Raw genomic sequence first — 12,718 nt, 5'->3', positions numbered from 1 at the left:
TATTTGACAGTCTTTGTCCTTTTAGAATTATGATGTAATGTGGCTCTTTTTGATTTTTGCCTTTGATTTCTCTGCTCTCCACCTTTCCTTATCTCCTTTCATCTTTTACTTCTGTCCCCATTTTACTTCCATCTGTCTCCCTGCATTCCCCTGCTATATTAGTTTAAACTCTCCCCAACAGCGCGAGCAAACACTCTCCCCAGGATATTGGTTCCAGAGTGACCAAGGCTGGGAACGCACCATTCAAGGGTATTCAATATTCAAGAAAGATAGACTGAAAGGAAAAGGAGGTGGGGTTGCATTGCTGGTTAAAGAGGAAATTAACAAAATAGTAAGGAAGGACAATAGCGTGGATGAGGTGGAATCTGTATGGGTAGAGCTGCGGAACACCAAAGGCAGAAAATGCTAGTGGGAGTTGTGTACAACCACCAAACAGTCATAGTGAGGTTGGGGATGGCATCAAACAGGAAATTAGGGATACGTGCAATAAAGATACAGCAGTCATCATGGGTGACTTCAATCTACATATAGATTGGGCTAAACAAACTGGTGGCAATACGGAGGATGAGGATTTCCTGGAGTGTGTAAGGGATGGTTTTCTAGAAGATTATGTCGAGGAACCAACTAGAGAGCTGGCCATCCTAGACTGGGTGTTGTGCAATGAGGAAGAATTAATTAGCAATCTTGTTGTTCGAAGCCCCTTGGGGAAGAGTGACCATAATATGGTGGAATTCTTTATTAAGATGGAGAGTGACATAGTTAATTCAGAGACTCGAGTCCTGAACTTAAAGAAAGGTAACTTCATAAGAACATAAGAACATAAGAATTAGGAACAGGAGTAGGCCAGCTAGCCCCTCGAGCCTGCTCTGCCATTCAAAAAGATCATGGCTGATCTGACCGTAGACTCAGCTCCACTTAGCCGCCCGCTCCCCGTAACCCTTAATTCCCTTATTGGTTAAAAATCTATCTATCTGTAATTTGAATACATTCAATGAGCTAGCCTTAACTGCTTCCTTGGGCAGAGAATTCCACAGATTCACAACCCTCTGGGAGAAGAAATTCCTTCTCAACTCGGTTTTAAATTGGCTCTCCCGTATTTTGAGGCTGTGCCCCCTAGTTCTGGTCTCCCCGACCAGTGTAAACAACCTCTCTGCCTTTATCTTGTCTATCCCTTTCATTATTTTAAATGTTTCTATAAGATCACCCCTCATCCTTCTGAACTCCAACGAGTAAAGACCCAGTCTACTCAATCTATCATCATAAGGTAACCCCCTCATCTCCGGAATCAGCCTAGTGAATCATCTCTGTACCCCCTCCAAGGCTAGAATATCCTTCCTTAAGTAAGGTGACCAAAACTGCACGCAGTACTCCAGGTGCGGCCTCACCAATACTCTGTACAGTTGCAGTAGGACCTCCCTGCTTTTGTACTCCATCCCTCTCGCAATGAAGGCCAACATTCCATTCGCCTTCCTGATTACCTGCTGCACCTGCAAACTAACTTTTTGGGATTCATGCACAAGGACCCCCAGGTCCCTCTGCACCGCAGCATGTTGTAATTTCTCCCCATTCAAATAATATTCTCTTTTACTGTTTGACGGTATGAGACGTGAATTGGCTAGGATAGACTGGCGAATGATACTTAAAGGGTTGACGGTGGATAGGCAATGGCAGACATTTAAAGATCACATGGATGAACTTCAACAATTGTACATCACTGTCTGGCGTAAAAATAAAATGGGGAAGGTAGCTCAACCATGGCTTACAAGGAAAATTAGGGATAGTGTTAAATCCAAGGAAGAGGCGTATAAATTGTCCAAAGAAAGCAGCAAACCCGAGGACTGGGAGAAATTTAGAATTCAGCGGAGCAGAACAATGGGATTAATTCGGAGGGGGAAAATAGAATATGGGAGTAAGCTTGCAGGGAACAGAAAAACTGACTGCAAAAGCTTCTGCAGATATGTGAAGAGAAAAAGATTAGTGAAGACAAATGTGGGTGCCTTACAGTCAGAATCAGGAGAATTTATAATGGGGAACAAAGAAATGGCAGACCAATTGAACAAATACTTTTGGTTCTGTCTTCATTAAGGAAAACACAAATAACCTTCCGGAAATACTAGGGGACCGAGCATCGAGCGAGAAGGAGGAACTAAAGGAAATCTTTATTAGTCAGCAAATTGTGTTAGGGAAATTGATGTGATTGAAGGCCAATAAATCCCCACTGCCTGATAGTCTGCATCCCAGAGTACTTAAGGAAGTGGCCCTAGAAATAGTGGATGCATTGGTGGTCATTTTCTAACATTCTATAGACTTTGGATCAGTTCCTATGGACCGGAGGGTAGCTAATGTAACACCACTTTTTAAAAAAGGAGGGAGAGAGAAAACAGGGAATTATAGAGCAGTCTGCCTGACTTCGGTGGTGGGGAAAATGTTGGAATCAATTATTAAAGATGTAATAGCAGCGCATTTGGAAAGCAGTGATAGGATCGGTCCAAGTCAGCATGGAGTTATGAAAGGGAAATCATGCTTGACAAATCTTCCAGAATTTTTTGAGAATGTAACTAGTAGAGTGGACAAGGGGGAGGGAGTGGATATAGTGTATTTGGACTTTCAAAAGGCTTTTGACAAGGTCCCACACAAGAGATTAGTGTGCAAAATTAAAGCACATGGTATTGGGGGTAATGTACTAATGTGGATAGAAAACTGGTTGGCAGACAGGAAGCAAAGAGTAGGAATAAGCGGGTTCTTTTCAGAATGGCAGGCAGTGACTAGTGGGGTACTGCAAGGTTTAGTGCTGGTATCCCAGCTATTTACAATATACATTAATGATTTAGACGAAGGCATTGAATGTAATATCACCACGTTTGCAGATGACACTAAGCTGGGTGGCGGTGTGAGCCAAGGGGAGGATGCTAAGAGGCCACTGGGTGACTTGGACAGGTTAGGTGAGTGGGCAAATACATAGCAGATGTGCTATAATATAGATAAATGTGCGGTTATCCACTTGTGATAAAAGCAAGAAGGTAGATTATTATCTGAATGGTGACAGATTAGGAAAAGGGGAGGTGCAACGAGACCTGGGTGTCATGGTACATCAGTCATTAAAAGTTGGCATACAGGTACAGCAGGCAGTGAAGAAGGCAAATGGCATGTCAGCCTTTATAGCTAGAGGATTTGAGTACAGGAGCAGGGAGTCTTACTGCAGTTGTACAGGCCCTTGGTGAGGCCACACCTTGAATATTGTGCATAGTTTTTGTATCCTAATCTGAGGAAGGACATTCTTGCTATTGAGGGAGTGCAGCGAAGGTTCACCAGACTGATTCCTGGGATGACAGGACTGACATTTGAAGAAAGACTGGATCGACTAGGTTTATATTCACTGGAATTTAGAAGAATGAGAGGGGATCTCATAGAAACATATAAAATTCTGACGGGATTGGACAGGTTAGATGCAGGAAGAATGTTTCTGATGTTGGGGAAATCCAGAACCAGGGGTCACAGTCTAAGGATAAGGGTAAGCCATTTAGGACCGAGATGAGGAGAAACTTCTTCACAGAGAGTTGTGAGCATGTGGAATTCTCTACCACAGAAAGTTGTTGAGGCCAGTTTATTTGATATATTTAAAAGGGAGTTAGATGTGGCCCTTATGGCTATAGGGATCAAGGGGTATAGAGAGAAAGCAGGAATGGGGTACTGAAGTGCATGATCAGCCATGATCATGTTGAATGGTGGTGTAGACTCGAAGGACCGAATGGCCTACTCCTGCACCTATTTTCTCTGTTTCTATATTTCTATCAGGCTCTCAAATCTGCCACCAAGTTCATGGTCCAAAGGGCTGTAGTAATACCCGCCCTCCTGTATGGCTCAGAGACGTTATCCATGTACAGTAGACACCACAAGTCACTGGAGATATACCATCAACGATGTCTCCGCAAGATCCTGCAAATCCCCTGGGAGGACAGATGCACCAACTTTAGCGTCCTCGACCAGGCCAACATCCCCAGCATTGAAGCACTGACCACACTCAATCAGTTCCGCTGGGCAGGCCACATTGTTCGCATGCCTGACACGAGACTCCCAAAGCAAGCGCTCTACTCGGAACTCCTTCATGGCAAACGAGCCAAAGGTGGGCAGAGGAAACGTTTCAAGGACACCCTCAAAGCTTTCTTGATAAAGTGCAACATCCCCACTGACACCTGGGAGTCCCTGGCCAAAGACTGCCCTAGGTGGAGGAAGTGCATCGGGGAGGGCGCTGAACACCTCGAGTCTCATCACCAAGAGCATGCAGAAACCAAGCGCAGGCAGCGGAAAAAGAGCTGCGGCAAGCCAGTCCCACCCCACTTTCCCTCAACGACTGTCTGTCCCACCTGTGACAGGACTGTAGTTCTCGTATTGGACTGTTCAATCACCTCAGAACTCATTTTTAGAGTGGGTGCAAGATTTCCTCGATTCCAAGGGATTGCCTATGATGATGAGATTTCTATGTTTCTACATATAAATGATTAAGCTAATGAGCCTATAGTTCCCTGGTTGTGACCACCTGAAAATCGGTATTACATGAGTCTCCTTTCTGGCGTAGGGAACAATCTTCCACGCTAGCAAGCTGTAAATGTTATGAGAAAGTGGTCGCAAAGCATGTGTCCTATTTCTTGAAGCACCTTCCAGTGGATGTCATTCAGTCCAGCAGCCTCATCTAGTTTAAGGATTTGAATTTTTTTAAACAAAAATACCAACATAGACAAAATAATTTACAAATATAACTGTCAAAATATAAATATTTGAAATGAAATAACAGGAAAAAAATGATGAATAAATGCAACATTTACCTGCAACAGACTTGATAATTTTGCCCTTGGGTCTCTCCCAGTCAATAAAAAAGATGTCCACAGTTAACTGGTGTGCTAGTTTATGTAAAAGCTGAAGAAGCTTAAAGAATTGACATTCCCAGTGGTGAAAAGAAAGAAAAATAAATAGTTAGAAGTTAACAGTAATTGAACGGTGTAAACATGGTAATGTGATGAACTACTAATTTAAAAGAAGCAAAGAACTACAGCAGTATCAGTTTAGAAATGGTATCTGGAATTATGAAAGGTATTATGTCCAGCAATAAATAAAACTAGATTAACTATAGTCTTTATGTTGTTCATGATATGCTATGAACCATTAGTTTATTTTCTGGGCACAAATCAGTGTGATGCTATCACATTAAATCAACACCGAGTATTACTGTAACTTTAAAAAATATTCATGTAGTATTCATCTAATTTGCATATGACATGATTTGGCAAATCATAGCCCAGAAATGTGTCTTCATAGGAATTATTAGATGAAAAAAGACCAGGTTCCATCTAGTTCACTGCTACCATCCTGGCATGATACAATGATAATGGTTTTGTTGACTAATCACAGCAATCAATCTATACTAATTAGTCTACAACAGACCCAGACATGAAGTGAGGAAAACCCCAGAGGTGGCGAGGTTTGGGAACCATCGGTCCAAAGTCACCTGTTCCTCTACACTTATCACGTTATGTCTCAAATTACTCATATACTGTATCCCAAAATGTTATTTTCTGACAGACATTTGCATTTTAATTAATCAATATTGACCGCTTCCACAATCTCTCTCGGTCACTGAAATAATGTTTCCACAGATTAGTTTTGAAGTTACTCTGCTTCAAACGCAAGCTGTGTCCTCTGGTTCTACACTTCTGGATGAGGTGAAATAGCTTGCCATAGTCTATATTATTGAGTCCCTTTAGAATTCCACAAATAGAAATTATCATCTCTCAACCTTCTCTTTTCCAGTGAGAACATGCCCAGTTTACATAATCGCTCCTCGTGATCCAATGCCTCCACCTCCACAATCATTCTGGTTACTTTCTTCTCTATATATTCAATGGGAGTTGTGTACAGACCACCAAACAGTAGTAGTGAGGTTGGGCATCAAACAGGAAATTAGGGATGCGTGCAATAAAAGTACAGCAGTTGGCATGGGTGACTTTAATGTACATATAGATTGGGCTAAACAAACTGGTAGCAATGCGGTGGAGGAGGATTTCCTGGCATGTATAAGGGATGATTTTCTAGACCAATATGTTGAGGAACCAACTAGAGAGCTGGCCATCCTAAAATAGGTGTTGTGTAATGAGAGAGAATTAATTAGCAATCTTGTTGTGCGAGGCCCCTTGGGGAAGAGTGACCATAATATGGTAGAATTGTTCATTAAGATGGAGAGTGACACAGTTAATTCAGAGACTAGAGTCCTGAACTTAAAGAAAGGTAACTTCAACAGTATGAGACGTGAATTGGCTAGGATAGACTGGCAAATGATACTTAAAGGGTTGACGGTGTATAGGCAATGGCAGACATTTAAAGATCGCATGGATGAACTTCAACAATTGTACATCCCTGTCTGGCATAAAAATAAAACGGGGAAGGTGGCTCAACCCTGGCTTACAAGGGAAATTAGGGCTAGTGTTAAATCCAAGGAAGAGGCATATAAATTGGCCAGAAAAAGCAGCAAACCTGAGGACTGGGAGAAATTTAGAATTTAGCAGAGGAGGACAAAGGGTTTAATTCGGAAGGGGAAAATAGAATATGAGAGTAAGCTTGCAGGGAACATAAAAACTGACTGCAAAAGCTTCTACAGATATGTGAAGAGAAAAAGATTAGTGAAGACAAATGTGGGTACCTTACAGTCAGAATCAGGTGAATTTATAATGGGAAACAAAGAAATGGCAGACCAATTGAACAAATACTTTGGTTCTGTCTTCACTAAGGAAGGCACAAATAACCTTCTGGAAATACTAGGGGACCGAGGGTCCATCGAGAAGGAGGAACTGAAGGAAATCTTTATTAGTCAGCAAATTGTGTTAGGGAAATTGATGGGATTGAAGGCCGCTAAATCTCCAGGGCCTGATAGTCTGCATCCCAGAGTACGTAAGGAAGTGGTCCGAGAAATAGTGGATGCATTGGTGGTCATTTTCCAATATTCCATAGACTCTGGATCAGTTCGTATGGACTGGAGGGTAGCTAATGTTACCCCACTTTTTAAAAAGGGAGGGAGAGAGAAAACAGGAAATTATAGACCAGTCAGTCTGACATCGGTGGTGGGGAAAATGTTGGAAACAATTATTAAAGATGTAATAGCAGCGCATTTGGAAAGCAGTGAAAGGATTGGTGCAAGTCAGCATGGATTTATGAAAGGGAAATCATGCTCGACAAATCTTCCAGAACTTTTTGAGGATGTAACTAGTAGAGTGGACAAGGGGGAGCCAGTGGATGTGGTGTATTAGACCTTCAAAAGGCTTTTGACAAGGTCCCACAAAAGAGATTAGTTTGCAAAATTAAACCACGTGGTATTGGGGTAATGTGCTGACGTGGATAGAGAACTGGTTGGCAGACAGGAAGCAAAGAGTAGGAATAAACGGGTCCTTTTCAGAATGGCAGGCAGTGACTAGTGGGGTAACGCAAGGTTCAGTGCTGGGACTCCAGATATTTACAATACACATTAATGATTTAAACGAAGGAATTGAATGTAATATATCCAAGTTTGCAGATGACACTAAGCTGGGTGGAAATGTAAGCTGTGAGGAGGATGCTAAGAGGCTGTAGAGTGACTTGGACAGGTTAGGTCAGTGGGCAAATACATGGCAGATGCAGTATAATGTGGATAACTGTGAGGTTATCCACTTTGATGGTAAAAACAGGAAGGCAGATTATTATCCGAAAGGTGACAGATTAGTAAAAGGGGAGGTGCAACGAGACCTGGGTGTCATGGTACCTCAGACATTGAAAGCTGGCATATAGGTACAGCAGGTGGTGAAGAAGGCAAATGGCATGTTGAGAGGATTTGAGTATAGGAGCAGGGAGGTCTTACTACAATTGTACAGGGCCTTGGTGAGGCCACACCTTGAATATTGTGTACAGTTTTGGTCTCCTAATCTGAGGAAGGACATTCTTGCTATTGAGGGAGTGCAGCGAAGGTTCACCAGACTGATTCCCGGGGTGACAGGACTGACATATGAAGAAAGACTGGATCGACTAGGCTTATATTCAATGGAATTTAGAAGAATGAGAGGGCATCTCATAGAAACATATAAAATTCTGACGGGATTGGACAGGTTAGATGCCGGAAGAATGTTCCTGATGTTGGGGAAGTCCAGAACCAGGGGTCACAGTCTAAGGATAAGAGGTAAGCCATTTAAGACCGAGATGAGGAGAAACCTCTTCACTCAGAGAGTTGTGAGCATGTAGAATTCTCTACCACAGAAAGTTGTTGTGGCCGGTTCGTTAGATATATTCAAAAGAGAGTTAGATGTGGCCCTTACGGCTAAAGGGATCAAAGGGTATGGAGAGAAAACAGGAATGGGGTACTGAAGTGCATGATCAGCCATGATCATATTGAATGGTGGTGCAGGCTTGAAGGGCCGAATGGCCTACTCCTGCACCTATTATCTATGTTTCTATGTTTCGATAGGTGCAATATCCTTTTTGTACTGCAGCAACCAGAACTGTGTACACAATATTGCAAGTGCAGTCACACCAATTATTTATAAAGTGGCAGGCATGGGTGCACGGCCCCTTTAACGGGTTGCATGGCCCATTCAATTTTTTGCACATTTGTGGTTATTTCAATTGTAAAGCCATTGAGCCATTGGGACCTCCAGATCGTTATTAACGGGAACATTGGTGGCAGGATTACCTCACTATTTCGGCTTAATATTGACCTTTTAATATATCCCTACACCTGATTTGCAATACTCACTGCCACCTTGTGATAGCTTCAATATATTGTCGATCAGGACACCCCAATCTCATTCATTTTCCGTGCACATTATTTTGATACTATTGGCATTATCATGAGTTAGAAGGGTTGGTAGGTAAGTCATTACTGGATTGTTTCTTTCACACTATTTAAAAAAAAACTACTTACTTTTAGAAAGGTAGGCGAGTTAGATTTAGTAAAATGGCAAATGCAATTGCAAAACCTATTACGTGTGTGGTATGCATGATGTGGACTTTTGTGAATTCACAAGATATCCAGTAGGAGTATACACGAATGAAGTGTTGGAATGTTATGTTGCTTGAGTTGAAAAATGATGAGCACGAGCTGACCACACTCAACATTACAAAGAAGGAGAAATGGTTTGTAGAAAAGCACAGAGGAGTAGGAAACCTCTGTAAATTTCAAATTGTCCAATCGTTATCCACTACTGAGTGCCTATAATGAGGACAAGATGCAGGGGATGATAATCATCAGCAATGTCACGGCACTGTGGCGCAAGTGTTGATGCAAGTGGTTACCCAGGGGGAGAAAAATAAAGAGAATCGGTGAGTGAAGGTGATGGTGGGAGATTCAATTATTGGTGTGTTGCCTCCTTGATGCCAGTGTGAAAGACATAATGGAGCAGTTGGAAAAACTTTTGCAAAGGAAGGGATATCAGTTAGAAGTTGTGGTTCATGTAGGAACCAATGATATAGGAAAGATTACTATGGTGGTCATGCAGAGGCAGTATGAGGAGTTAGAATCAAGGCTCAAAGCGATACCTCGAAGGTAGTAATTTCATAATTACTTCATGTGCCATGCACTATGCACGTTAGGCTAGGATAGATTAGATTCATTAATGTATAGTTTGACAGATGATGCAGGAGAGAGGGTTTCAGATTCCCAGAAAATTGAGATCAGTTCTGAGACAGAGGGAAGCTGATCAGAAGGAAAAGACTTCACCTGAACCGGAGAGATATTAATGTGCCTGAGAAAGGATAAATAAGGTAGTGCGGGTGAATTTAATATGCCGGGGCGGGGAGGAAAAAGCACAACAGACTGCTGGTACATAATAACAACAACTTGCCTTTAATGTAGTAAAATGTCTCGAGGTGCTTCACAGGAACGTAATGAAACAAAATTTGACACCTAGCCACATAAGTAGCTATTAGCACAGGGAAAGAAGTAGTTTTAAGGAGTGTCTTAAGGAGGAGAGAGAGGTAAAGAGGCAGAGAAGTTTAGTGAGGGAATTCTGGAACTTAGGATCTCAGCAACAATGGTAGAGCGATTAAACTCGGGGCTGCACAAAAGGCCAGAATTGGAGGAGCACAGAGATCTCAGATGGCTGTAGGGCTGAAGAGATAGGGAGGGATGAGGCCATGGAGGAATTTGAAAACAAGGATGAGAATTTTAAAATCAATGGCTTTGCTGGACTGGGAGCCAATGTTGGTTAACGAGCACAGGGGTCTTGGGTGTACAGGACATGGTGCCAGTTAGGATACAGCCAGCAGAGTTTTGGATGAGCTCAGGTTTATGGAGGGTGGAAGATGGGAGGTTGGCCAGGAGAGCATTGGAATTGTCAAGTCTAGAGATAACAACAACATAGATGAGGGTTTCAGCAGCAGATGAGCTGAGGCACAGGTGGAGACGGGAGATGTTAGAGGTTAAAGTAGTCGGTATTAATGATAGAGAGGATATGTAGTTGGAAGGTCATCTCAGGGTCAAATGGGACATTAGGATTTCAAACTATCTGGTTCCATCTCAGACAGTGGCCAGCAAGATGGATAAAGTCGGTGGATAGGGAACAAAGTTTGTGTGGAGGACCAAAGACAATAACTTCGGGCTTCCCAATATTTAGTTGGAGGAAATTTCTGCTCATCCAGTACTGGATGTTGGACAAGCAGCATGATAAATCAGAGACAATAGAAGGGTCGAAAGAGGTGGTGGTGAGGTAGAGCTGGGTGTTGATGCAGGAGTGGGAAAAGAAGCCATTGCATGTAATTCTCTGGCTACGACTGAATCGTTAGGAATTGAACTAGACGAGGGCAGTCCCACACTGCATGATGGAGGAGATGCGTTGAAGGTGGATGATGTGGTCAACTGTGTCAAAAGTTGCAGACAAGTTGAGACGAATGAGGTGAGATAGTTAACCATGGTCACAGTCACATAGGGCCAGACTTTCCACATTGAAAAATAGCTCAGTTTTTTTGGCGTTATTTACGATCAACAGCTGATTTTTTAGGACAAAAAAATAAGGTCTAAGTGTCACCAAAGGACGGAGCTAAATTTTTCGCCTTAAAAATAATGCCCGTTCTGCACATGCAGAACACTCAAGACTTTAGGTTTTCAGGGTAACGTTGTTCAATGAAACGCGATGTACAATTACAACTCAGTGAGTTTGTTCATAAAACGACAGGGCTCTCGGCAATCTTAATACATCCTTAAATTACATTTTCTGTTTGCATTTCGCCCCAGCTCCTTAAACTAATAACAGCTATAGTAGCCTGAAGTAAACAGGAGGGAATTATTCACAAAATCCCGAGTTGGAAGGATTCCCACTGACCCAATTATGGATGGCAGAGATTTCGGCCACCACCAAACTGTTCACGTCCCATCTCCGAAACTTTCATTTGTGTTTTACTATTTCTAATGACCATTGTATATTGGTTATCCCTTTTCAATTAATTTGCTCCAGTAGTTATAATGGTTGATCAATGAATCAATTAATAATCGGATACAGGTCACGATTAACTGACTGCACTATTCATTAATCATCACATCTAAAAATGTCAACACATAGTCCTCCACAATGTCTCAAGCATATCCAGCATTCATAAACAAAATAACAGCATCTAAATACTAGAATCTACAAGCATGTCTCTCTTTAGCTCTGTGTTGTACCAGTTACTCCCTCTCAATAAAGAGTAGCAACTATCTAGAATGCTGGATATACATTTGTAGGAAATGCTGTAAACATTTTTAAGTAGTTTTTATATAAAATATAGGTTTTGTTCCCTCCAAATGCTTTAACTTTTAGCTCCGTTTCCCAAGATGGCCCCATTAATGTTGATTTCGATCGGACTGACTCAACTAGGTGAGGCAAGCTTTTTAAAAATGGTATTTAGCATTGTCCTTAAAAATATCCTTATTGGGGAAACTCGCAAAAATGGCGTTATCGTTGGGTTTGACCCCGAGTGACATCACAAAAATGGTTCTTAAAAAAAACGGCCTTTATTTTTTAATGACGGCGTTATACCATTGGCGAAACTAGCAAAATTACCTTAAATTTATTTAGCTCTCCAAAAAACCTTTTTGCTGCAAAAAATGGAGCTAAATCGATTGTTATGGTGGCCCAAGGATGTAATTTGTGACTTTGATAAGGGCCATTTCAGTACATTGGAAGGACGAAAATCTGAATGAATGGGTTCAAACAGAGAGTTGCAGAAAGGTGGGCACAGATTTGGAAAGCGACCACATGTTCAAGGAATTTGGAGAGGAAAGGGAGGTTGGATGTGGAGTAATAATTTGCAAGAACAGAGCGATCAAGGATAGGTTTTTTTTTTGGGTGGGGGGGGTGATGTAAGCAGATTTGAAAAGGAAAGGGTCAGTCCTGAGGAAAAGGAACCGTTAACAATATCAGCTAACATGCGGCTCAGGAAGGGAAGGAGGGTGGTCAGCAGTTTGGCGGGAATAGGATCGAGGGAGCAGGAGGTGGTATGGACAAGACGAACTCGGAGAGGGCATGAGGGGATATAGAAGAGAAACTAGAGAAAGATGTGAGTTCAGGGCTAGGGCAGGGGAACCATAAGGAAAAAAGTTTTGCTTGGTGGGCTAGGGGAAGAGAGGGAAGTGACAGAAGCAGTTGAATGGGTGGTCTAAATCTTAGTGCCAAAGAAGTCCATGAGTTCCTCGCACTTGTTGTTGGCGGTGAGAGTGAAGGGGAGAGGGGTT

At 42.2% G+C, this 12,718-nt stretch overlaps 1 protein-coding gene across 4 annotated transcripts in view; it reads right to left on the bottom strand.

Annotated features, from left to right (window-relative positions):
* tmem67 (transmembrane protein 67) overlaps nt 1-12,718 on the bottom strand; it is a 432,102-nt gene that overhangs the window by 77,780 nt on the left and 341,604 nt on the right. For all 4 annotated transcript variants that reach the window (XM_070893974.1, XM_070893984.1, XM_070894002.1 and 1 more), the window contains one exon: nt 4,824-4,923. In XM_070893974.1, the coding sequence (XP_070750075.1) occupies nt 4,824-4,923 (100 nt within the window). The remainder of the gene's footprint in view (nt 1-4,823; nt 4,924-12,718) is intronic.

Source organism: Pristiophorus japonicus, chromosome 1, assembly GCF_044704955.1.
Source record: "Pristiophorus japonicus isolate sPriJap1 chromosome 1, sPriJap1.hap1, whole genome shotgun sequence".
NCBI classification, from domain to species: Eukaryota; Metazoa; Chordata; class Chondrichthyes; family Pristiophoridae; genus Pristiophorus; species Pristiophorus japonicus.
The sequence above is the reverse complement of the archived record's forward strand: the minus strand, read 5'-3'. Positions and strand labels throughout refer to the sequence as shown.